This window comes from Lissotriton helveticus, chromosome 5_1, assembly GCF_964261635.1.
Source record: "Lissotriton helveticus chromosome 5_1, aLisHel1.1, whole genome shotgun sequence".
Classification (NCBI taxonomy): Eukaryota; Metazoa; Chordata; class Amphibia; order Caudata; family Salamandridae; genus Lissotriton; species Lissotriton helveticus.
In genome coordinates, this window is record NC_136065.1 from 1,559,682,884 (window position 1) to 1,559,710,621 (window position 27,738).

General features: G+C 45.5%; 1 protein-coding gene across 1 annotated transcript in view; it reads left to right on the plus strand.

Moving 5' to 3' along the window:
- Nucleotides 1-24,467: 24,467 nt before the first annotated feature.
- Nucleotides 24,468-27,738, plus strand: part of ETNK2 (ethanolamine kinase 2) — a 325,147-nt gene continuing 321,876 nt past the window's right edge. The window contains exon 1 of the mRNA XM_078644659.1: nt 24,468-24,902. Within this exon, the coding sequence (XP_078500785.1) occupies nt 24,753-24,902 (150 nt within the window). The 5' untranslated portion in view covers nt 24,468-24,752. The remainder of the gene's footprint in view (nt 24,903-27,738) is intronic.

The following is a 27,738-nucleotide window of genomic DNA, read 5'->3' on the forward strand; positions in this document are numbered from 1 at the left end:
AGCACAAACACTGCAACACAAAGAAAATAGCAGAACAGATCGCCCTCACCTGAAAATGTCACACAATTGGTGACAACAAACCCTGCCTCAATTTACTACAAAGGACATAACAATGTTCTGTGATCTGGGACATTCTGGTGCGAAAATATTTTGCTTCGTGATTGCCTTTCCTGTTATCAAAAACATTAGGCCAGGACCGTCAGATATACTTTGGGTGCTCAAAGGCAAATCCCTTTTAACCCATGTACCCAGTTTTCTTAAATGCCAAAATTGTGTGTGTTTAAAATTACTTCACGCAGTTTAACAGCTTTATCTTAACGAAGGGCATTTACATGTGCTTCAGTCTCTCGCAGTGCGTATTTCTTCTCTTTCTGCGCATTTTAAAATGGGAGTTTTGACCTTGAGCAGACGTCTAGGTTTCAGACTTCCCTGCTTTAGCATAAAGACTGCTGCTTAAATGTTTAATGAATCATACCCTTAAGGCTTCTGGAGAATGGAAATGTATATTCCATTAAACCTGTTCTGCCAAGGCTAATTAACTGGTAATTTCACCCATACATACCTACATAGGTAGGCCGAATGTACAAATCGGCGATGTGACAAACCACACCGTTTAATCCGAGTCACTTACTCCACGGTTTATGAGAATCAGGTGTCGCTGCAGTTTATAAAAACGCCTGAATTTAAGTGCAGTGCTTTGATAACGAGATTGGACTATGCCTCATAATTCTACAAGCCACCCCTTTTATAGGGACGCCGAGCATGGCATGGATGGAATAAGTAACTATAGTTATTGCTAGTGCAGTACACTCTCTGAACAGTAGAGGTCGCCAATACCACAGGCCTGAATTAGAGAGGAGCGTCAACAGGTTCTTTACAAAACGAAATCCCTTTGTACTTGCTATTATTGTGATTCTGAAGTGTTTGATTTGGCTTTATTACAATCCGAAATTCTATATCGTGTTATGAACACATGGCATTGATGCGTGAGACGTACTAATGCTCACGCTTTAAGACAAACAGTACCCCACGGAGGCGCCATTTCTTTGTCTGTCAGCGTGCGTGTGAGTTTAATGCAGCGTATTTAAAAATGCCCTGAATACGCGCAATTCAATTACCAAAATTGATATTCTCAAACCGTCGACCTCTGGGAGGTAATATATTTATATATAAAGATTGTAACTGCCTTAAATCTGTGAATACAAATCCATCACCATGGGAAACCCATTTGGAGAAAACACTGCTTTGGGTTGCCTTTCAACTCGAGAAGCAATAAATAATATATCGACAGAACATTTTACCGGTGCAGGAAGAAGAAAACAAGTCACCAGGCAAACCTCTTGTCAGTAAATCCCAGTTCAAAAGAATGAATTGCACCGGACAAAGCGACAGTAGAGTTTCAAAGACCACACTGGTCCTCCAAGATGCTGTGATCTATATCATATAGAAATATAGCTTTCCTGACAATCTTACAGTGGAAACACTGAACCGATTCATTAATGGGTAACACCGCCCTAATAGAGGTGTGTTAGCTGGAAGGCTGCACCGGGAAACAAACCAGCAGAAACAACCCACAATATATGCCAAGCTTCTTTGGGGTAGATCCGAGGTCAGCCCACACCAAACTCACTAGGGCCTTGAGACAGAAAACGTGACTGTTCCCCTCGTCCATTCATTTTCACCCCATGCATTTGAAAAAGGGGGGGGCGGAAATAACAAAGCTCTACCCAAACCCGGTCTAGGGCCCCCATGCGCGTGTACCCACCGCTGTCCTCCTCTCCACACGACTGCTGATCTCGTCTCGGTGCTCCCCCTGGTGCGCACCCTCGAGGCCTCCGAGCACCTACAGGACCCGCAGCTGACCATCGCGAACTGCCCTCTTTCAAGATCCTGTTCATCTCGCGGCTCGTCCACCGATAGCGCCCCGATGTTGCATCCTCGAAGTTGCTTCATGACCTGCAGAGGAGGAAACCATAAAGAAGAGATGCTCCCCGTCCCGCGCACATGATCCAGCCGCTCTACACCTTCGCTGCAGCAGTAACGCGTCGAAAACCTGAAGGTGAAGCCAACCTGTAAGATAAAAACAAAATTAAACGGCCCCACTGTGGGACGGAGCGAGCCTGGAAACAAAACAAAGAAGCCCCGAGCGCGGGGCACACCGTGCAGTGAAGGGAGCGTCCAGGGACAAGGGGGTCTCCTGGGCGCTCCCCACCTCCTTATTCTCCCAGGGGCCAGGCGGGGGGGGCCACGCCCCCCCCCCCCAGCCCGCCCCTCCTGTAGCCCGCCCCCCCCTGACCCGGACCTTCTACTTGGTATCCGGGTCAGGGAGGCCGCTGGCCAATCGGTGGTGGGTCGCGCCCCCCAGGGCCCGCCCCCACCACCGAGCGACAACAATGGGGGAAGAGGGGGAGACGGTCGCCGTGCCGCCATGCGTGCGGGGGGGCCGAGGGCCCCCCCTTTTCATTCCACCAGTAACCCCACTCTGTTCTCACTTTGGACACATTAGCTTCCAACACGGACACCCACTGCCACTTAGAATCGTACCCTTAACACTCCCACTCTTTTTAGTCCTTTGTTGCTTTTGTCTTCCTTCCTTTGACAATAGTTCCCTTTAATCCAGTTAACTTGTTCAGCCTCGTTTATTGGTCTGAGTATGTCTCCTTTTTGGAATGCAATGGCAACAGCCGCTTTCTCGGAACTACCCTGTGTATAGTTACGTATTCAGCGGTGTGATATCGTAGCAATTACAATACACCACTCAGTAACCGAATACTGACCACAACACTAGCTAATCGCCGCTTCTAACAATGTGCCCTCGCCGTGCTCACCACAGGGACACCCACGCGCATTAAAAATCTTCCATTTTAAACCACTGTGACTTGGTGGACATTCTTGTTCTGTAACTTCTATTCGTTGTGCTGTGCATATTGCACCCCAGATATCGGTAGCGATCTAAGTATGTGCAGTGTCACTCATAAGTAACTATGGGCCAGATGTATGACGCGCAAAATTGCACCTCGCAAATTACAAGTCTTTTGCAACTTTTCCTTAAAGAAAACTGGGATGCATTTTTTTTTTAATGAAACGTTTTTGTTTAATTTTTTAAAGGCAGGTAGTTGTCCCTGGGACCACTGCTTGCCCTTAAAAATATTTCTAGAGACAGTCACAAAGTGGAAGGGATCCCCTCGGGACCCCTTACATATTGCGACTGCATTTCCACCTTCTGGAAGAGTTTGGTAATTTGCAAGTGTTTTGCAATGGCGGTCACAAAACATTTGTACATTGATTTGCCGACGCAATTAAGAAGGGAATGCCCCTTCCCAATTGCGACTTGCAATTCCTAAATAGTAATTCGCAAATAAATTGCGACTCGCTATTTAAAAATTGTACATAGCCCATTTACATTTTGCATGCGCAACCGGGTCGCAAACCCATTCGCGCGTGCAAAATGGGATCGTACATCTGGCCCTATGTTATGATAAAAGTGGACTTACGTATCCGTTCTTCCTTCAGGAGTCATTCAGATGACTACTTTTGGAGAAATGATGGTGCATTTAATTCACAGCGCTACGAAGATGCAAACTACTGGCAGTGAGTATATGTGCAGGGTGAATTCCCTGTTTTTTCTTCTTTTCCTAAGCCTCCTAGTCCAAGCTACTCTTCCCTTGGTGTGCTGCAGCCTCCTTTCTGGAAGGCACTCTTGCCTTAGTTTTTGTCATTCTAAGTTCAAATTCTGCTTCTTCGGGAGGTTTCAAGGCACACTGGAAAAGCACCTTTCACAGTGAGAAATCTCATGTTAAGTGAGTACTGCCAGGCAGCTTGTTAGCAGAGGGGAGAGGAGCATCATCTCTCCCTTTTCCCACTAGAACCTGCTGCCCTTCTGAGTAGGGTGCACCCTTTTATTCCTGCATTGTCCATTAGGTAGCGTTGTTTTCTAGGCGCTCCTCTTTTCTTCTTTTGCTGTTTTGGATGCTTTAAGGCCGACATTCAAACACATTTATAAGTATAGGAAGCAGTGTTTCAGCAGTAATACTTTACATCTTACACACCATGGTGCATCGGTCCCAAAATTTCGCTACTGGAGCAGACTCCTTTCTATTTGCACCTAACGGCTAGGGCGCTCGACCTCGGACCTGGGGATCTGGGTTCGAGTCTCGGTAACGACGCAAAAACCTCCTGTGATTCTGGGCAAATCACTTAATCTCCCCATGCCTAAAAATGAAAAACGTAACTTGTGCTATGTAAAGCGCTCTGATACCTGATTCGGTTAGGGTCTAGTTCGCGCTATATAAAATTCTACAAAAAAACAAAACAAAGGCATGCGCCAGTTATTGTAAATCTGCCCCTAATTGTCTCTACAGCTGGAACTCTATGACTGGTGGTATGGCTTTATTTATCCACTTTATTGACTGTTTTAGTTTTCTCTGAGGATTATTTGTCTGTATGGGACCGTTTTCCATACTTGCCACCTGCGAGCATTTTCCAAGCAGTCATAGTTCAATGCATTCGCCCAACTAACATCTAATTTACATACTGCTCTAATGAGAAGGGCAGGATTGCATTAGTGCACCAGCATTGTTAAAATTGTGAGCACTTCCGTGCACGGTGCCACCCGCCCCTCCCCCCGTGAATCAGTGAAACACTCATCTAAAACTGCCTCACATGTGCATCCCTTGCTCTTATCATGCGGCTGCTGCTTTCTCAGCAGCCCACAAACCTATCCTGCGCCCTCAACAACCTATTCCTTTTACCCAACTTGTGCAGGGAAAGCTAACCTTGCTATAACTATTGACAAACTATTGCACATCACATATGAGCTGTATCGAAAAACCTTTGCCAAGCTGGAGGATGACAACGGTGATGGACGCTTGCAAGAAAGAAATCAATCAAGGGTTACAAACTAACTTCATTCCAAGAAGCCCAATACCTCACAACTTCACTGGACTGGCTTTGTTTTGTCGAAGTCTATGATAATCCTGGTTAATACCCATGCTGCACAGTTTTTTAGCTCATTCCTTGTATTTAAAAAATATACATTAAACCCATTTTTACGTTTTTTAACATGGTCTGTTTGCTTGCAGTTTTGGAGCAGTAGCTATACCTGTTTCCATCATGTATCAGATTGCAAATGTAAAAGTAACACTTGGGATTTATAGCATTTAAACGAGTGTATAAACCGTTATCAGAAGAAAAAAAGTCATACCAAAAACACAAGCTGACGTATGCATGACTGTGCTGTGAAGCGTAGGTACTCTACGCGGATGTATGACGTTACAACGCACACTTTTACATCGCATGCCTTTACAACGCGGTTTTTACATCGCATACCATTACAACGCATAGCGCTTTTGGGTGCTGGATAGTGAATAGTTTAATTTACCATTCCAACTCCAGTCCCCGTGGACACTAGGGAAGGTTATTGGATAGTAAATTAACCTATTCCCTATCCTAGAGCCCCCCCAGCGCAATGCGTTGTAATGGTTTGCGTTGTAATGACCGCGTTGTAATGGTAGTGCGTTGTAAAAATTTCGTTGTAAGTGATGTTTCCCACTCTACGCAACCGAGTACTCGACACTGATTTCATTTGAAAGGACATACCACCACGTCTAAGCAACTAGCCGTTATTATGGTGTAGTGAGTACCCACCATGTTATATTTCCATTTCATGCACTAATGTATTGAGCTTTGCGGATTTTTTTTACTCTGAATCCACTTTAGTAAAATACAAGTTTCGTCCAGTTGTAATTCAGAAACTTGCTGGAAGAAACAAGTACTCGTGCGAACCAAGCCTTGCTGGCATTCAGTCGCAGGCACTTTTTTCGCCTGCAGATGGGGCCTTTTCCTCCCCGTCGATCCTCTCTAGGCCTCTTGGTTCAGTAGCATCCTGTGAACAATGGCATTTTGGTTCATCCTGCTCTCCTCTTCCAGTCCAGAGAACACACCCCCACCCCAATTGTCTGAATCTGAGCTTGCACTGTGATAATGTGACCTTAAGTTAGCCACAATCCCACACCACATAATTCCACAACAAACAATTCCAAAACAAATCATATCTACCACGCACTTCCACCAACCCTGTCATCTCTCTTCCACACTGCCCTCTCATCTCTCCCTCACACTCCCACTGCCTTCTCTCATCTCACAATTCCACAGCCCCTCACATCCTTCCCTCACACACCCTGTCTCCTCTCTATAATGCCTGCTCACACATGCTACCTTCCAATACCTCCTCACACTGTGCACTGTTCCACTTCTCGCCTTCCTCCACCCTTTGGGTGCCCCTCCCACTCATCCCTCTCTCTCTCTCTCACACACCTCACTCTTGCTCTGTCACACACTCTTCCCACCACTGTAATGTGGTTCATTTCAGGTCTTCAAGCACAGTTTCTTTCCTGTGCATTTTCAAGATATCCGTCCCTCAAACCCACACTTTCTTCCTGTTTCTTGCGGTGTCTTCTGCGTACACAGGTGCTCCCTCTTTATGAGTCTGGGCTGCTGTCCCCTTCTTTCTCTTTCTCACACATTCTTTCTGCTCCTCTGTATGGAGTTCATTCACCACATCTTCCACAAACTACCTATCCCTCTCTATTTCCCTTTCTATCTATTCTATGCAGGTCTCACACCTATATATTCACCATTCCACTTAATTTCATAAAAAAATACACCCCACACCACACAATTCCACCCCAGACAATTCCACAACTAACAATTTCAATACAGCCCACATAATTCCACTCCACATCACATACATCCACTACCCTCCAAACCACAGACGTAAAAGTCAATATCATGTACACCGCCATTAGATCTAATTCTTGCAAATGCTAGACCTATTACATTGCAAATTCTTGTTTTAATTGACAAACGTTTTATTAGGTCACCCCCGTACACCTTGCGAGGTCACCAATTTTCACATGTACTCTGAGAAACCTTTTGGGAATTCCATTTCCAAATACAAAAATTTATCCATGTATATTTTTACCTGCAGAAAACACGCAATTGCAAATCCACTTCCTACCTTTATTATCCTTTTTTGCTTCACGGAAAAGATGTATTTCCCCATCGAGAAGTCCCTTCTACATACCAGCCGATTTTGGGAGTGGGCCTTTTCCATTCCCGCCATGAAAAGGGGTTTACTCCTGATATGGACAGTTGTAGATTTTCAAACTCTTCCTGTTTTGAAAGGGGTTCGAGAGGAGCTTATAAATACCCATCCATGTGGGTGTTCACAACTCCACATTCCAGCAAAATAACTCTCACCCTCCAGCCTATTCATTGACTAACTCACATGAAAATCCATTTTTGAGGGCAAAACCATTTTTTGTGAGTCACAGGGTGGCTTTACGCTTGTAAACATGTGATGCGGAGTCGGATTTATAAGCCCATGGTGCCTATGATGCACAGATAGTTCTACCAATCCTGGTGAACAGTGCATTTGGGATGCATTACCTGTACCGCACCTCATTTTCTACACCCAACAAGCATTTGCTGTTTAGTATGTGGGAAATGTAACTCATTGTCCTTATTTTGCTGCTTATTTTGTGCTTTAGTGTTTTACAACACAGTAGACAAAAGTTTAGCATTCCTTGCCCGGTTACTAACGGGCCGATTCACAAAAGTAATCTGAGACAAAATCCTAACTTTACAACTTTCGGTATTCACAAAAGTCATTTAAGAGTACTGATTCCTAACTTTACTACTTCTAAATGCCTTTTGTGAATACTGAAAGTCATAAAGTTAGGATTTTGTCTCAGTTTAGGAGTAGTAAAGTTAGGAATCCTAACTTTACTACTCCTAAATGCCTTTTGTGAATACCAAAAGTCGTAAAGTTGGGATTTTGTCTCAGATTACTATTGTAAATCAGGCCCAAAATGTTTCCATTTGCCTGCGCTTGTTTATAGTCACAAAAGACAAATGAGTTGCATCTGATAAATGGGACAGAAATGATGGAAGAGAGCTTTCAGTGCACGACTTTATACTATGGTCCACACGTGCAATCATATTCCATCAAAACAGTGGCAGAGTAGTGGGAGGCATGCAGATGTCACATGAAGAACACGGTGAACAGGCTCAGCTCTGTTCCTGGGGAAGGACTCTTGCATCTCTTTCAGCTGAAACAATCTCACAGCAGCCACGTCCGTGTTACTTTCATTATGGCTTTGAACGTTTCAAGCGGCATCCTTCAGGGTGAACCTAAAAAGCGAGAAGGATTTGAGAAGAGGATGGAAGAAGGAAGCACAGAGAAGGGTGTAAGATGTTGTAATACCAGCAATGACAAAATAATGCTTTGACAAAAGACTGTAAAGGCCCAAGTACAGTCACGTCACAATACACTGCGTTGTCTTTAAAAAAAAACTATTTGTTTTACATAAGCTGGTGCAGATCCGCACAGCACTTCTAAGCACTGCCCTCAATGTGCACATATTTCACTTGCCAGTAACTTTATGGTGTGTGGTTTTTAGGAGGCAGCTGCCCATTTTTACATTGGGACTTTGAAGCCAATGTTTTTATTGTATTGTTTTAGGCAGTTTAAGCAATCTTAACATGATCTTTTGTACTATCTCATTAAATATTGTACACCACTTTGAACAAAAGCCTCCACCAAATTCAATAATTGAAATGACTAAACATGAAAATGTTTTTGCTACATTACGTGATGCTCTGTGTGATGTATGAATGTATATGATATTTGTATAGCACAAACCTAGCCAAAAGGCAGCGGAGAGCTTTACACAGTCAAAGACAATGAGTAATAAGATATAAACATGGTTTGTGTATGGTTAATACATAGTGATGTAGTGTTCTTTAAAGAGGTATGTCTTCAACTGTTTCCTAAATTGGAGTAGTGTTGGGTGGTCATGGTGCATGCGGGGATGTTGTTCTAGATCCGACGTGCATAGATGTATTGTATTGTATGTATGTATTGCGACTTATATAGCGCACGTATCACCCGAAGGTATCAAGGCGCTTGCTTAGGGAACCCGTCCTGGTATTCCCCTGTGAGATACCCCGGCAGGGTATCCACAGGGTGAAAGCCAGGCATCCCGCCGCGAGGGGCCGTAGTGGAGATTAAGCAAGCTATTGCCCAGAGTCGCAGAGTGTGACCCTGTGAGTCGAGTAGGCACCGGAGCGAGAATTGTCAAGTCCGTGGAATTTTGAGCCCGAGACCCGTCGAGGCGGGGAATCGAACCCTGGTCCACGGCCGATCTCAGCTTCCGGGTCTGCCGCCTCTAACCACTGAGCCACGCTTCTCCATGTAAAAGGCCTGCTGCCTTCTTTTTTCCTTTTTACACTTCTTAGTCTGAGTACTGATGGTGTCCTGGCTGCCGATGTGCTGATAATATGGTGAACGTGTCTGACAGCTAAACATGCAGCTGATTTTGAAGATAGCATGAATTAACAAGGAGAGTTAATGGAGTTCCATCAGGAAGGAGGTGATGTGATGATATCACTTCAGGCCCTGAATGAGTCACACAGTCTGTGGCATGTAGGATATCCCTAAGGATTGCCACTGTGGCACCTGGAAGGTGATGGAGATGGGCATTGCCATAATTCAGATGCAAGAGTATGAAGGCTGATCAGCAGTTCTAAAGTCGATTTATGGAAGAAACTGGTTAACTTTTTTTTAGAAGAGAGATCTGGTACCAGGCTTGGCAACGTGTTCCTCGAGGATGAGGTTGATGTCCAGGGTGAATCCAAATGAGTTGGCATTCAAAGCCATCAAGGTTTTTGTCGATGAGCCATGTTTATACTGTATCTTGTTTGTTGTCATTGGCAAATACCAGGAAGTCTGTCTCAGGTGGGTTGAGCTTCAGGTAGGCCCTGGACATCCAATTCTGCATGATGTGCAAGCAGTTTTTGAGGAGTTGAATGTCTGAAGTAAAGAAGATTTTCAAGCTGAGTTGTGTGTCATCAGCATATTTGTGAATCTTGAAGCTGGTATTTAGTGTGCCAAGTATGTCATATGCTTTTTTATATGCATAATTGGTCACACTATGTCATCGCATTCAATATGTCATGTATTATATGTTGTGATGTCATATACTGTATTGCATTACATTATAATATTGATATTAGGTATGCTGCATTGAATCCGGGGTTTTAGTTGAAGATTGTACATGGGCATGAAGGGGGACCTTACTGCATATACACATTCTTCCACACAACACAGGCACCCCTGCATGAAGGTACATGTGTGCCGCCATCGGTGGTGGCCTGCTAACTTTAGCCCCAAAGCAGTCTGGGTCATGGGGCAGCATCATATTGTTGTCAATGAGATGCACCCCTGTGTAGCCAATTTTTATGAGCGTGGAGTCAAGGAGGCCAATGCGGCACTATGCCACCTCCTCAGTCAACATGCCCCTTTGCTTGTTCATGTTGTTCATATTGGATTACTTTTTAGGTGCAGAATTCCAAGTCTGTGACACCACCATTATGTGTCTTTGAATATATTCAATAACTAAGGTAAAATGTGCTATGCCCCCAGGGACCATGGTATCTGGTAAGAGATCAGCAGTCAGTGTGGGTGTTCACTGAGGGATGTTTATTTGGACATGAGTAACATTGGTCACCACCACCACCGTTCCCCCAGTCCCTGGTTGTTACTTACTGTTGTTGATGTAGCTGGTTATGTTCAGCACTATCCTGTCCCTGGACTCCAACCACCGACTCCTTGCAGATGACTGCGGGCTCCTGTTCCTCCAAGGCATCCAGCTCCTCCTGTGGTGCTGGACTCCCACCTCCGGTTGCAGTGCTGCCTGGCGCTTGGTAGTGCGCTTAGCCGTATACCAGTGCTTCTTGCAGTCATTCACTGTCCTCTTTACCTCTGCTACAGCATTCACCTTGGCTACGATGGATTGCCATAGTACATTTTTGGTCCTCAATGACACTGTGGAGCTGACAAAAAGCTGGTGGTGTTTGTCTGTCACCTCCGCAATCAGGATCTCATTTTCCTGCTGGCCAAACATGGTTTTCTTCTTCCACTTCCCCAGGGTCTCTGGCTGGTCCCCCTGGCTGTTAGGAGTTTAGGGGGGTTGTTTTCTCCTGCAATACTGGGTCCAGCTTCCTCTATGTTTCTTAAGGTCTTTTTTTGTTTGTTTTTGGTGTGTTTTATGAACTTTGCTAACGTTTTGGAGTTTATTTTCCCGCAAAAACGTGAAAAAAGTGGCATCACGCAGATTAGTGTGAAGTTTCAGGCCGCCCGCCACTTTTTGTTTGGAGCAAGATTTTTATCGCCGTGGTGCTGGTGTTAACATTGACGAATCCTACCTAGATGAGAAGCTATCGTCATGTAGCGACGTATTGTAAATACATCACTAACAAGGCAATAGTTTTCGACGATAGGCCACATTAGGAAAACTGACGGTAACTACCGCTAACGCTAGTTAGCGGCAGTTATTGTACATATCCCCCTGTATCTACTATTTACGCTTGTGGTGCTTGTAATCACATTCATTTACTTCTGTCTACTAATTATTGCAGTCCATGTATTCTATACATGAATAACGTTAGTTCAATAAATATTTTGAAAACATCCCACTGTGTATTCCGTATATTTCTTTGAGCACAATTAAGAAAGAGTGACTGAGCAAAAAGTCCTGATATGTTTCCACGATCCTTCAGGGTTGTCATGTTCAGTGGTTGCCAGAAAACATGCACTCCCTGGCAAGGTTAGGGGGGCTTGTGGTGGCTAGCTGATCTCTACGCCAATATATCCTGTGAGGGTGCCCGGAGTCAGTGTAGGCACCTCACCCAAAGTTTATGGCATCCAATAAATGTACATGTCCTACATATTAGTGTGAACTACATGTCAAGAGAATGGGATCTCCATGGCCAAAAGAGCCCCTGGGGAGCCTACTCAAGCGACTCTACCCATTTTAATGACAGAAATGTGTTTGTGTAATCCCGTGGGGCTCTGACCCCCCCCCCCCACCACCACCACCCCGCCCCGAGGGGACGTTTCCCAGAAAGCGGCAGAGTGCCATGCGGTCATTTTCTATTGTACAAAGGACACATTTTTAACATGCCATATCACTGACCTGACATATCCTGGGCAAATTATCTTCTTCTTGGGCTCATTTTGCACCTGGTGGCTAGCCCCAGCCAACAGGAGCATTTTCTTCAAGCCTCTAAGGAGACTTTTGATCCCTCCGTTGAAGAGCAGAGTAATTAACTTGGCCTTGTAGGAGGGACAAAGGCCTTAATCTGATTATGAACCGAACCAGAGAAATATGATAAATCCTGAAGTCCTACAGGATGTGGATGTAGGTTATTGAGAATTGAGAATTGCATATTCAAACTTGACATTCATGTTTAACCAAGCAAGCTATACCCTGCAGCTCCAAGTAAAAAGAAATAGTACTTTGGGGCAGATTTTGTCTATATGTATAATACCATGAAAACACCCCAGATTTTGAAGTAAACACTACAGACCAACTCTAAGCAAGCACACTCATATTATAAATCCTACCATAGGTCGGCGCCAATCCTTGCAGCGTCTCTCATGCGACAGGCTACCTGTGTGCAACTACACGGCTGTGCACAACGGTACACTCATGTGCACAGTCAACAGACTCATGCACACATGTATGCACACATGTTCATGATTAATCAGTCCAGGAATGTTTAATCTAGCTGCACAGCCATTTTAATAACAGGAATGTGGTAGCATCGTACCCTGGGGGCCTGACACTCCCCAAATGAAATTCTTCAGATTAAAACAGTCAAATCTTTAAAGTGGAATATCTCTGGCCTGACATATCTTGGGCCAGTTTTCATCTTCTTGAGCTCGGTTTGCACCTGGTAGACAGGCCTAACCGCCCTGTGCATGTTCTTCAGTCCTCTTTGCCTCTACAGGGGTGCACTCTGCGAAGAGCTGTATTTATTGGCTCCCTAAGGCACCCTTCTCCCTTGCCTGTCTCTTGGCGCTCTTCTGCTGCTGGTGGGCAAGCACTGACGGTTAACACATACAGTCCAATTACCATAAATGTACAGTGAGTGAGACTTAGGTAGTGAGACTCACTCTAAATAAAAGCCCAAAAACTGGGTATTCGAAAGCTAAAAATCCTGGTGGACTAAATGGGAGGAACCCATTTGCTATACCAACCACACAAAAACATAAATGGATAAATAACTGAGAAAGGATCTCAAGGTGTGAAAACTATCACCAAAATCAATGCATAATAGAAGCACCCAAACATGTTAAACAATTTTCTTAAAGGTAAGAAATACTCCTTGCATGTTTCAATTAATGACATGATGTTCTATGCTGGCAACTTTATTATAACTGTTCTACAATGAGAACAAGAAACTAATAATGAGGCCCTATGAATAGTTAAAGCGGCAATATCTAAGGATGATCGGGGCTGGAATGCCTTTTTAATTGACAAGATGCCTGCCCTATAAGCACTCGACACGCTGTATTAACAAATCTAAATAGCCAAGCATCAGAAATGTAAACATGAATACTATTCGCAATGGGTTAGATGTCAGCATCAAATCTTAGTATCATTTTACCTGTGATAACTAGGTCTGAATTACATAAGCAATAGGCCCACCTATTGGTGGTCCTACTTCGTGTCAAGAGCGGATCAAAACTATGACCATGTGGAGAATATGTTGTTCCTGCATTGGCTTCAAACAGTTTTTATCCATTTCTGTCCATTATGATAAGCCCACAAATATAGTGTACTTTAATAATTAGGAGAAGTGCAGGAATTCAGGATGGCAAGACTTTTGCTTTTGGCAGCTTGTCCATGGGGTTCTGTCACTTAAATGCAATGTAATTTTTTTAACAGCCCTTTGGCGTTTGCATTGCACCGTGGATAAGAAAACATCCTGGGAGCGACAGAAGTTACCACACGTGGAATTCCCACAGAGCTCTAGTTTTCTGAAATGCCCTCGGTTGGTAGGATTCTGTTTGTGCCAGCCAGCCCAGGCCCTAATACAGTGTCATTTTCCAGGAAAACGGAGAGGAGGTTATTTATTTTCGTATTAACATGGGCATTATTTTGACACTTCCCATGGATTATGGGCAAGAAAACTTAGTGAGATCAGCATGAACCACACCACTCTGAATTTCCCATGGACTGTAGTTTTAAGAAATTCCCCAGGCAGATAGGATTCTATGGGTTCTGGGCAACCGGACCCGAAATACTGCAGCCATCTCCAATGGAAACATAGAGGACATTGAGTATTTCTAGGCATAGTTTTAATGTTTATAGAGCATTGTGAGTGATAAATAGAAATGGGAGGAATTCAAGACGCACCATCCTGGACTCCCCTGGGTATTCGTTTCCAGAAGCATCCGGGTTTGGTAGGTTTCCTTAAGTGCCTGCCGACCTCGGGTCCAAATACCACCAACATTCACATCTCCAGAATGATTGCAGTTCAAAGGAAAATTCTTGAAATTTACACAGTGCAGTTTGAGGCCTCTGCAGTCATGGGTGATAGGTCCAATAATACTAGTGGGCTACCATTTTTTAAGAGCAATGTGGGAACACGGGGAGGTAGGAGTTTTGTTGATCCTGAGGATTCCAGGCCTTTCACTCACAGACATGCTAGGAAATTCTATAAAGGTAGCCCAGTGATCCTCAATTGCACAATTCACCCACTAGATTGGTATCGCTTTCCCTCTCTCAGTTTACATCAAAAGTTAATGCTCTGTCTTTAATTCTTGGCACATGCGGTTAGACTGTGGGTCGCAGACTGAAGAGACCTGAAGGCTTGGCTTGTTTTGGGTTTGGGGATCTGAGAGAAACTCAAGCTCATCGATACTCGTGCATCTGGCTCAAGCTTGGCCCAAGATTTTGGTGGCTCATCCACCTCTACCAAATAATAGCAATTACAGGGACAAAGGCATAAGAAGGATATCATTGGACCCTCAAAAATACTTCACGACTCTCTACTCACACCATGTACAAGCTTTGATTCCCCTATGCCAACATTACACCACCCTCACCCCTCATCCTGCAGGCATCAAGGCACCCCTCACACATGCCTCCGACCATACTTTTTGGCCCCTGGAAAATGCTTTCCATTAACAATGATTTAGCCCAAATTACATGTTTGCAGGGCGTTGTGAATACGAAAATGAAGTGGGGTGTATACAAGCCACACCATTGTTGACCCCCCCCTGTTGTCTTGTTTTCAGAAATGTCTGAGTTGTTAGGTTTCCCTGGGTGCCAGCTGACCATGGGCATCAGCTGACCCTGGGCCCATTTATTACAGCTGCCCACATTCCAAGAATTAATTCATGAAATTTCCACAACTTAATTTGGAATTTTTTTGTCACAGTGACAAGTTCTCCCACACAAATGTTTTTGTTAGAAGACATGTAGGAATGTTGCTGACCCTCACAGATGCTAGATGTTTTTTACACACAGAAAAGTGAGGAAATTCTGTGATTTTAGCTAACGTTTAGAATTTGCCGGGAATTCTGGGTAAGAAAAAGTAGTAGGACCGGAATGCCACACCACTTTGGACTCCCCTGTGTTGTTCAGAAATGTCTGGGGTTGGTAGACTTCCCATCCGACCCCGAGCCAAAATACGGAAGACAATCATCACCACAATAGCCTATTGTATGCAGACATAATTTCTTTTTGTTGCATTATCACATTTTTGGACCTTTTCTGTCCCATGTGACAGATCACTGACACATCTGGGTACAATTTATTAGGAAGATGTGTGGGAACGCAGTATGGTAGGAGATTTGTTATTATACATTTAATTGCCCTGTATTTTTGTCTTCCAAATATAAATCGCCGTGAGTCAGCATGTACAAAAAACACACTTTGAAAAACGCCCTCATAATCACCTCATTTTATGGATAATTCCAAATTCAGATTAGTAAGGATAACCCTACTTCCTAAACCCAGATTCTTAGGCACATTTCAAAAATGCAGATATTTCTTTCATCCTCATTTTCAATACAACTGATTTTTTTTATTATGAACCTATGCATGGTCAAAAAACAATAAAAAATCATTAAAAGCTGCAGCTCGAATACTCCGTGAATCGTGTTTTTGAACAACTGACATACTATACATCGTTCCAACCGGAAAAATCTGATGAATGTGATGTATAGTTTTCCTGGTTCACCCTTGGGTTTCACACACAAACTGCAAGTATTGTATTGTATTTGCATTTATATAGTGTTTATGACCCCTGACGAGGCGTTGTAGCGCTTTTTCAACGAGTAGCACGCTAATCCAGAACCCATAAATGATTGTTGGTAAATTAGGATAGTAAAAGATTAAATTAATTTGAGCGGTGGATATGTTAGTCTGTCATTTGGATTGAGAAGGATAGTGGAGGTATAGAAGAGGCAAAAGGTTTGCTTTTATATAGCGCTTGCTACCCCTGATGAGGTGTTGAAGTGCTTTTAGGCGGGTAGCATGCTACTCGGGAACCAAAAAAGAATTTGCGGTGATTTAGTCTGAAGAAATATGAAATTAATTTGAGCGGTGGACATGTTAGTCTGTTATTTGGATTGAAACGGATATTGGAGGAATAGAAGAGGGAAGGGTCTAAAAAGTTTGGGGGGGTGTTACGTCTAACCACACCTTTACCACTTTAACAAAATATGCTGAAAATAAACGCTGCATTTAAATCTGGGCTTGGCCACCAACATTGTCATACCCTGGGGACAGCCTTCTTTGCATCACGCTATCAGAACCACACCCACATCAGTAATCTAGTGGGCATTTTGGAACTGTGGAACCCGTGGGAATAGTTTTTAATCCTGGTCTCTGAATAGGGCTAAATTGTGTAATCTTAGACATTCTTTCTCTGTCTTTGGTTATCTTTAAAAGATTGGACACATTTAGAATTCGGCATTGAGTTTGTAGAAGTGTGGGATAATAAAATCGGATTGGAACCCAACACATGATCACAGAATATTATGTCTTTGAAGACTGAACCCAGTCTTTTGGTTCACTCATCAAAATGTAGTGGGAAAGCCAAGATCCTGGGAACTAGTAACAATTGTAGTTTTGGTTCTTCAGCTTCACCAAATTGTCTGATAATGTGCAGATATGAAGCAAGTTGTAAAAACGTTTTTATGGTAGCAAACAGTCCTAATAGCTGTGAATGCATCAGAAATGTTTTTTGCTATTTACTAAACCCATTTAAGGAATCAGTAATTTTTTAACAGCTTCTAAAATGGGTTTCGACTCCATATCGATTCAGAACTTGGAAGGGCATATCGGGCGTGTCCTTTTTAAGAGCCCAACTGATATGAGTTCAGTCCAGTTTACTTTAAGGAAAATGGGCTGAAAAAAATATATAATAATCTTCATTTGAAAAGCTATAAGAGACATGGCGGTCCACTGACCCTTCAGATCATTATCCCTGTGATTGTGTCCAATCGAATCGAGTCTCTAGTTGCAACCTACATCATGAATATTAATTGTGGCTCATTCAGATTTGGAATTTGTACATAGTTTGGGTCCACACATGTAGGAAAAATACTGGTCGCAAACTGAGACTACTTTATGCGATGTAATAGCACACCTGACCCTTAGTTATTCCAATGCCTTTGCTCCTTTATCTTTTGATGAGAAGTTTGAGGCAGGTTCACTACCAAATTTGAGTACCGAGGACAAGCACAGTTTTTAAATGAGGCATCTGTAGAATGTTTTTTGTATGGCTAAATGGGAACTAATGCAGGTAATGACCATCTGGTACACCACAGTCCCTGGATAATTAATCACCATGTGTAGGAAAGTGCCCTTTCTGCATGGTTGCCCCCTAACATTTTACCAGCTACCTGATGCAATTTGACTGAGTGTGCCCTGGGTCCCTGCCAATGAGGTTCACAGGGCCTGTGTTATTTCTCTAACCAGTACCATTGTTTCAATAATTGAAACAACTCTGGCCTACTTACAAGTCCCTTGTAAGGGGTACCTATGGTACCAAGGGTGTGGCAACCAGGGAAAGGAAACTGAGGGCTGCATTATTATGCCACCCTCAGAGACCTCTCACCACAAATAGGCACCACTGCCATTGTAGCCTGTATGTTGTGATGCAGCTAAAAGTGAAGAGTCAACATGGCACACATGCCTGTGTGCCAGGTCTGCCCAGCACTGCATGAGGCCTAGATAAGTCACCCTTAAGGCAGGGTGCCCTATACCTCATGGGAGGACCTATATGCATAAGAAGACAGGTCCCTATAATATCTAAGGCCATTCTTAGATATTATAAGTGCCCAGTAAAGCCATCCTGAGTATATGTTCTAGAAACTGGTCATTACAAGTTTCCTAGCACCATGGTGGCTTTAATGAATCCTAGCATGTTTGGCATCAAACATCACAGAATAATAAACCAGCACTGATTCTAGTGTCAGAATGATTATTCCATGCACTCGGGTCCCTTTTAGAGGAGTCCCCTGAACCAAACCAATCATTGGTAGGTTCCCGACTGGGGAACACCAGCCTGCCACAACAAGTCAAGTTTCTGGAACCCTGGGGTGGAAGCCTTCACTCCCTGGGCCCAGAAACAAAGCCTTTCCTGGGCAGATGGAGTTCACACATCCCTAGAGCAGGTAGAGGCATCTGTGGCAATGGATCTTCAAAGACCATGCTGCCTTTGCAACGTGACCCCCAGCCTTTCCCGCTATCAAGAGCACCTGCCTCACCCTCTTTTCAGTGGGAAGATAGGTGGGGAAAATCAGAACATCCCAGAAGGTGTTCCTGCCTCTGCTAACCCCACCCCCAAAGGTGGGTGACGTGATGTGAAGCCCACTCTTCAGTGCCTGCCATCTTGCAGATGGTAGTCACCTTCCAATCGTGGTCAGGGATTGTGCCCACTCCCCACGTGTGGTGAGCACACTATGGGTATAGTCACCCTAAGGATAAAAGCCCGTTGGCAAGTACATCGAGACCCCTATAAATGATAGAAATGTGTCATTCAATTGCTCATAAACAGACAGAAAATGTTCAACAGCAGTATGAAAAAAGTGAATATGTTTACATTGGAAGGAAAATAGTTGAGTTTCTTATCCCAATTGGCCCTCACCTTGAGTATTGATGACACTCGTAGTCAGTGTGAGTGAAATCCAATCAGGAGCCAGGTATACCCATCAGCCAGTCCAGTAGGTAAAAGAGCAAAAATACAAAACATTGACCACCACTTGGAAAAGAGCAAATCCAAAGGTGAAAACAGCACCTATTTGTGTAAGCTGGAAAGAGGGTGAATTTCGGTATCAAAAGTTTTGCTGGTGGCCTTTTTTTAATAAAATGCACACTCTTTTGTGCACACCACTTTGCCCACCATTTTCCATTTTTTTTTAATTGCAAGGTTTTGTGTCTCTGGGGCAAACCACAAACACTGGGTGTCCTTATATTTATTATTATTGTACCAAATTTAGAAATACTGCTTAATGTCTACGAGTGTGTGTGGTGGTGTATGTTGTGGTCCTGAGGCGAAAAGCCGGGACAGCGTGAAAAGGACGATATTTCTGCTTGTCGCTTGAATTTTAAACTGCACTTTTTTTCTTAATTTGTGCACTCGGGAAAGCCCGATTTTAAACTGATCGGAAGCAATTTACAAGCACAAATTTTCTGAACTCACCCTCACGAGTCGGGCCGCCGCTGATTTAGAGCGGTTCCTGGGCCCCCTTCGAGAACCATCAAAGCCCTTGGCTCCCCTGCCACAAACGATCATCCGGGTCCGCCATTTTAGGGGAGGCACCCGATCTCATTGCTAGGCCCCGCCCACCCCGAGGCACACCCACTACTTAATGACTCCCCCACCCAGGAGGCGCAGCGGACGGGTGCAGCGGCAGCGCCGGCGGGGCGCCGAAGGCGCGCCAAAGGCAAGCCCGTCTGCGCCCGTCCGCGACCGACCGGGACCAGGGGCCACAACCGCTGGTCAAAATCCACCAAGATATTATTCCTCCCACACGCTACATCAACTGCGTGGCCACACCAATGATCGCTGTCTCATGTCCTGGGACCCCAACTCACAACTCTTCGACTGTCCGCATTGTTTGTTCCTCAGTCACCCTCCCTCACATCCCCCCTCGCTCCGCATGCTTCTGCTTAACTGCAGATCTCTACCCAAACATGCCACTGAACTATCCCTGCTGATCTCGGACAAAGAGCCCGATGCCATATTCCTCACGGAAACATGGCTCAACACTGACTCTGATCCCGATGTCATTCAAGCCCTCCCTATTGATTACCTTATACACCGAGTTGATCGACCTGTAGGAAAAGGAGGCGGCATAGCCATTATATACAAAAAACGCTATACCTGCCGCTCCTTCCCCTCGAACCTTGCAAGCTGCGAACATCTCACCTTCTCGCTGGACTTCTCCCCCACCTGCACGTACTCGGGAACCCTTATTTATCGACCACCTGGCACCCCGACCAACTTTATAAATCAGCTTGCCCCAGAGATAGCCAATGGTGTATGCTCCTCACCTAACTATACCCTACTAGGTGACCTTAACGTACACCTGGATGACCCTTTAAACCAAGCAGCCATCGAACTCCGCAATAACCTATTGGCACTTGATCTTTCCCAGCTGGTCCAACATCCCACCCACGAAAAAGGTCACCTTCTGGACCCTATCTTTAGAAACTGTGTGCATCTCACAGTCAGCCCACCCATTACTCTTCCCTGGTCAGACCACTTTTTGATCCCATTCACTTGGGCACCAGTAGGATCCTGTCCTTCACCCCCCTCCGCACCTAGCAGAGGCTGCAAGAGGTCCCAACTTAATACCAATCAGTGGACCTCCACACTGGAATCCTCCATTCCACGGAATAACTCAGACCCAATTCTCAGTAACGACAACTTCAATAACTGGATCACAACTTCCCTTGACCTTATCATCCCTTTTAAGGACCTTCCTTCCAAACAGAGACCAAATAATGCCCCTTGGTTCTCCCAGGACCTACGCACCCTCAAGAGAGCAGGCAAAAGATTGGAAAGGAAGTGGCGCCTCGATTACTCTCACAGCAGTAAAACTGAATATCGTGCGTCCATAAAAACCTATAAAACCAGTATAAAAACAGCTCAAGCCATCTACTTCGAAAATAAGATCAATGAAGCAGCATCCAAGCCCAAGGAGATCTACCAGATTGCTAAAAACCTACTCAAACTCCCTGATAAACCACCAGACCCTCTGACCGCTCAAACCCGCTGCAATGAACAGGCTGACTATTTCTATAACAAAATAGCCACAATCTATTCCGCCTTCCCCCCCTCCCCACATCCCCTCCCAGATCAGCAGTATACCAGACCCTCCCCCCTCTCCTTCCTTGAAACATTTCCATCTTTGGAGCAAGCCAGCCTTGAACCCATAATACTTCAAGTAAAATCCGGATCCCCCAGCGACCCAGCCCCAGCCCGGTTCTTAAAAACTGTCACGCTGACCATCCTCCCTACCATCCTGAATCTGATCAATAATTCTCTCTCAACAGGGATCATCCCCCCTAAATGGAAACAAGCTACAGTTAAGGCCCTCCTGAAGAAACCCAACCTGGATCAGGCGGACCCGGGAAACTACCGCCCGATCTCCCTGCTACCATGGATCACCAAAGTCACGGAAAAATACGTTAATCGATGCCTCACCAAATTCCTGGAAGAAAATAATTCCCTGGACACCTCACAGACTGGATTCCGTCCCATGCACGGACCCGAAACTGCACTATTAGCAGTAACAGAAGGTGCCAGAAAGATTGTAGATGAGGGTGGCACTGCGGCCATTATTTTGTTGGACCTCAGTGCCGCCTTCGACACTGTGAATCATGACATCTTACGTCACAGAATGTCAGAGCTCGGAATAGCATCCACTGCAGCAGCCTGGCTCCATTCCTTTCTTTCGGACCGGTCCTTCCGAGTCTGCGAGGGCAACACCACCTCACCCAGCAAACCCATCAGTTGTGGAGTGCCTCAGGGCTCGTCCCTGAGCCCCACTCTGTTTAATATTTACATGCTCCCCCTCGCAGAAATAATCCGCCATTTTGGCATTCAAGTCGTGTCCTACGCCGACGACACGCAACTGGTGGTCACTCTTACTCATCCCTCCTCCCACCCCAGTGAACTCAGAAACTGTATGGAAGCAGTCTACACCTGTATGAGTCAGTCCTACCTAAAGCTCAACGGAGAGAAAACTGAGCTAATGGTGCTGGGCAACTCTCCCCAAAAATCCATCGACTCTCTGTGGTCCCCTTCACTAGGCCCAGCCCCCCCGCCCAGGGATTCCATCAAGAGCCTGGGCATTTGGCTAGACTCTGCTCTCACCTTCGGCAACCAGGCAACAAAACTAGCAGCATCCTGCATGGGTATTATCAGACTCATTCGGAAGATCTTACCACTCCTTCCTCTCAAGGCCAGACAGATCATGGTCCAGGGTCTCATCCTCTCCCGGCTTGACTTCGGCAATGCCCTATACCTAGGCTCCTCTGAATCCACCCTGAAAAAATTGCAGGTGATTCAAAACTGCGCGGCCCGCACCCTCCTGCGCATTCCCCGCCGGCAATCAGTGAGAACTGAACTAAGAGCACTTCACTGGCTACCGGTAAAAGATAGGGTCAATTTTAAAAGCATGTGCATCGCTCACCGTGCCTACTGGAGGAAAGGAGCAGTCCCCAATCACAGCCTGATCACTCCCTACAACCCCAGCAGGCAGCTGAGATCTTCCCTCGCCTTCCAGGTCATCATCCCCAGATATAAAAGAGAAAGAAGCGGAGGGAGAATGTTCTCTACTAACGCAGCAAGGCTCTGGAACTCCCTTCCACTTTCCATCCGCTCAGAACCAAACATCCTACCATTCCGTAAAAAATTAAAAACCTTTCTCTTCAGGAAATAATCCCTGACCTGCCTCACCCCCACCGTATTCAGTTATAGCGCTGGGACGCCTGCGGGTAGCTATCGCGCTTTACAAAAACATATTCCATTCCATTCCTTTCCAATGTCACCCAGATGTCATGCTAAAATCACTTTGCAGTTAAAAAATATAAAGCACTGCTTGGTTAATACCCCTAGCCCTATTTAGGCCCTAGTTGTGTGGTCGTGGTAAAGCTGATTCAGTGATACTGCACCCGGAATTACCAGTATCACAGCCACAAGCTTTGTTCTACAAAGAGCAGTATTTGATGTCATTCTGATTTCTGAAATTCAGCGTGCGGAAGAATCCAGCACTTTGCATCTTTTTGTCCTTTATGAGGTGTAGAACTAAGAAAAGTTGTTGCTTTTGCCCATGACCTGATAAAAGCAAAGGGAACAAATGATAAACGGAATGTTGAACAATGCGTACATTCATCCCCAGACAAAAAGATCTGGGTTTAATCCATCATTCTTTTGCTCACCATGCCACCCCAGTTTGGACCCACCCATATGCAAATCATTCTTGACCCTGTTCCTCAGCCTGAACTGCCAAGTCTGGTCCTCCCTGAACAGGAACCAAGCATCCTGGGACCGGTTTCGGTACATCACCCCTCATCAGCCAGGCTAGCTTGAATCCAGTGGCGCAGTGAGTACGGGCCCACCTCTGGGCATACCATTCCCACTAAGGGTAAAAAAATCAAAAGGAACAAATTATTAACTGAATGCTGAACAATGTCAAAGATTCACCCTCAGTCACAAAGATCTGGGTTAAATCCATCATTCTGTTTGCTCACCATGACAACCCAGTTTACCTGATGAAATTTAGTTTTGGAAAAAATGCCAGGTGTGATCATTTTCCCACACAGTTTGTGATGTGCTGAAAGCATGAATTGTATGTGTCTAATTCACATACCAGCATTCCTCACACCGCCAGCAACCGCATCTCTATGCACGAAAGCTGTCCCTCGGTGGTCATCCAGCAGGGCCTGAAAACACTTTCTACATAGGGTCAAAACAAAAACAACCTACTTCCAACCGCACCGTACACGTGTAGCTGACTATCTTGATGGGTATGCGCTTCAGAAACAATCTTGAAGGGTACTCGCTCCAGCACCCGCAAGGCTAGTAAACCCTACACACGAATGCTGCAAAACACATGCAGGCTACACAATGATCTCTGCAAGCAAGTGCAGTAACCCACTGAGCTATCACATCGCCTCAAGTGCACTCTTAAAAACAAAAGTGACGTGCATATTTGTATTTTCAACCCGTCACAAGATAACATAGATAAGGCGGCTGTAAAACGAGTTCTCTGGCGGTCAAGTTGAAGTGGGCAACGGCGCGTTCTCTCTCAATACTACTGTGCAAAACTGTTAATTCACCGAAGAAATCGGCAAACTTTTTATTGGTGAAAAGTGTAAGAGAATAGTTGTCATTATTTAAAGATAACCTACGATAAATACCTATACGTAGACTAGAAGTAGCTATAAATCAATATCCACCTGCTCTGTTGCCCGGTTTATTCCAGTGCAGATATTCATTCACAGGTTCAGTGCCCCCACTGCTCCCCCTCCCTCTCTGGCAGCCATATACAGTGCGAGTGACGCGCTTCGAAGGCTGGGGGCGAATGCAGGGCGCGCTGGCCTGCTCCTGTGACAGGTGCGCTCCTCCCCGTGGGCTGGCTGGGTGATAGTGCGTGAGTTTGCTTGCAGCGTCTTCTTTCCTCACTCCGCCTTCCACACGCCCCCCACCTCCAACCAATCCCCCCTTCACCCTCCGGCTGGAGGACGGGTCGGCCTCGGTCTGAGTATAAGTTAACTGAACTCCGAGAAGAAGGCACTGACTGCAGAGCGAGTTATTGGACAGTGGGAGAGAGTGCGGACTGCAGGCGCGGGCTGCTTCGCGAGGAGTCGGACATGTCGGGCACCGAGCTACCCCTCCCAGAAGGCTGCGTCGCCCCCCAGTGCTACAGCATCTCCGTGGACGAAGAGAACGTGCTCCCGGGGGCTCTGCAGCTTATCCGGGAGCTGAGGCCGGAGTGGGACCTGCAGCGAATACAGACCAAGGTATGGGAACCACCTGCATATGTCACTCCCCCCCCCCCCCCCCCCCACACACACACATTCCCCATTCACCCTTCGCGTATGCGCATATACAGATGACAAGATGTTGTGGAAAGGTTACCGCTTGCTGGTGACAGCGGCTTATGCCCAGACGGGTCGACTCCACCCTTCATATTTCCGCGGTCGATACAATACTAGTACAGTACTTGCAAACGAAATACATAACCACGCTCACTGTTTACATTTGGTGGCATTTACATTGCAGTCTGTGGTTATCTTTAATTTCAAATCGTTTTTATTGAAATTTTGAAAAAGTGACACAAAAAGCGAAAACAATGTACATAAGTAACACAAAGTACATAAGTAACACAACAGACAAACAGAAAGTGATTAATGTAGTTTGTAGGAGAGGCAGACGGGTATTGGCGAAGTCGTTAGTCGTTCTGTGGTGATAGGGTATCGAAATGTGTGTTCAGCATTCCTGATACAATAAAGACAATGATAAAGACTGATATATTGAATAGCATGAATGGTTCGCCGTTCGGGTGGTAGTGTCTCAGACCACTCTGTGGTTATCTTTGATTTTCAAATGACACCGGGTGATGAGCAGACAGTGGAGAAGCGTCTCCCTTCCAATACCACAAAACGAGGCGCTGTCATGGTGTCCAACGTAGAAAGTAAGGGGTACAAAAGGGGGTGGTGATGGACCGGAGCATCTGAACCAATCAAACACTCACACCCAGTCAACAGATCTGGGTTTAATCCATCACCGTTCTTTAGCCCACTCTGCCACCCCAGTTCAGACATGCCATGTGCAAATCAGTCTGACCCTTTGCCTCATGGGAACAGCCAGCCCGAACTGCCAAGCCATGCCTTCCCTGGACCGGTTTCAAGCTTCCTGGGACCGTTTCTGGCATTACAGCCGTCTTCAGCCAGGCTTGCTTGAATCCAGTGGCAAAGTGAGCAAGGGACTGTTCCCATGAGGCACAGGGTCATGACTGATTTGCATATGGCCATGTCTGAACTGGGGTGGCTTGGTGAGCAAAATAACGATGGATTAAACCCAGATCTGTGACTGGGGGTGAATGGTTTGCCATTGTGCAACATTCTGTCCATCATCTTGTTTGTTTTGCTGTTCACCCTATGTGGGAAGGGTATGCCCAGATGTGGGTCCTGTGCTCAATAAGCCACTGGAGTCAAGTTATCCTGGCTGAAGACTGCTGATAGCCAGAAACCGGCCCTAGGATGCTTGAATCCGGTCCAGGAAAGACATGGCTTGGCAGTTTGGTCTGGACTGTTCCCACAAGACACAGGGTCAAGACTGATGTGCATATGGCCATGTCTGAACTGGGGTGGCTTGGTGAGTAAAATAGCCCTCTGAAGGCGGTGTTCGGGTGCAGGCTGGACTGTTCCCATTGGGCTCAGGGTCAAGACTGATTTGCATATGGCTAGGTCCAAACTGGAATGGCATGATGAGCAAAAAAATAATGGTTTTAGGCCCAGATCTCTGTATTGGGGTGAATGTATGACATTGTTCTGCATTCTGTCCATCAATTGTTTTTTTTTTGCATGTTAAGGGGAACAGGAGCCTGGGCTGCCCCTGAATAGACAATTTAGTATTTGTTGTGCAGGAGGTGGGGGGAGGGCAGGGGGTTGATGAAGTGCTGAGGTACATTAAGGGCTGATTACAAAGTCTTTAACGGGACACCATTGAGACCAAGTGGGATGGACGAGCTGCTGTTTGCACAACATTAAGCCGGGTAGCTCCCTTCTGCAACCCTTGGTGTATTATGGGTGGGAGCTAGGAGAGGGCGTGTGTGAAGTGGCTGCGTGTCCGATGCAGTGACTCACTCTGGGCGCAGGGGGAGATCTGTTGACGAGTGCTGGGGACGGCGAGCTTTGTTTGTGACATATGTATGTTTAGACCTTTAGACTCTAGAACGGCCTCCAGCTGGTATCTGTTCACAGAGGCCCCTCCCACAGTCCAAGTTCACAGTTATTTCTGCAGACCTCTAACCTGTGAGAGCCGGGCTGTAAACAGTGCCTGCCCCGTGAATGCCACCACGGGCATCGGTAGCGCGAGCCAGGGGCAGCGGTCCTTCTACTTCCTTTTTGATACACCTGGTATCTTAATGCTTGCAGAGAGCTGCTGCCAGAGAAAGCGAACAGGGCTGGGCACCTGTGTTTACTTTCTGTAGTTTCCGTTGCTTGCACTTTCTTTAGCCCATCAGTAGCCCTGGGCCTGGAGAGACTGCAGTCGGGTCGAAGGGCAGCACCAGGGTCAGTGCGCGCGTGATGGCAGTTCCGCTACTCTGACTGGTTAATTAATGTTCACCCAGGCTTCAAACTTGGACACAGCCCTATCTATGCATGACCGAGACCTCTAACCTTGAGACAGGTGGGCCTGTGTCATCAGACACACCCCTGTGCACAGAGGTGCAACTAGAGCCACATTTGGGCGGGGGGTGGCTGGATGGGGGGGGGGGCATAATTCTTCCAGGAATAGGCAGAGTGCAGGTGCAGAGTTTCTGAGAAGGGGTGACAAAACAACAAAGTGTCATTATCAGTCAGTCTGTCATAATAGCTTTATTTCGATAAAAACATATCTTAAAAGCTGTAGAACAAGAATAAAAAAGCTATACAATTAAGATCAAAATACATTCTAACAAGTAATTGATATACCGAAGCTGTATGACTAGCAAAATTCATTAAAAACCAAGTAATAAAGAATTAAAAATAAAATTTTCAGCATAGAAAAAAGTGCAATATGCAAAAACGGGAAACACATAGCAGCAGAGATATTTAAGAATTCGCTTTCAGGTTTCTTGATCTAATGCTC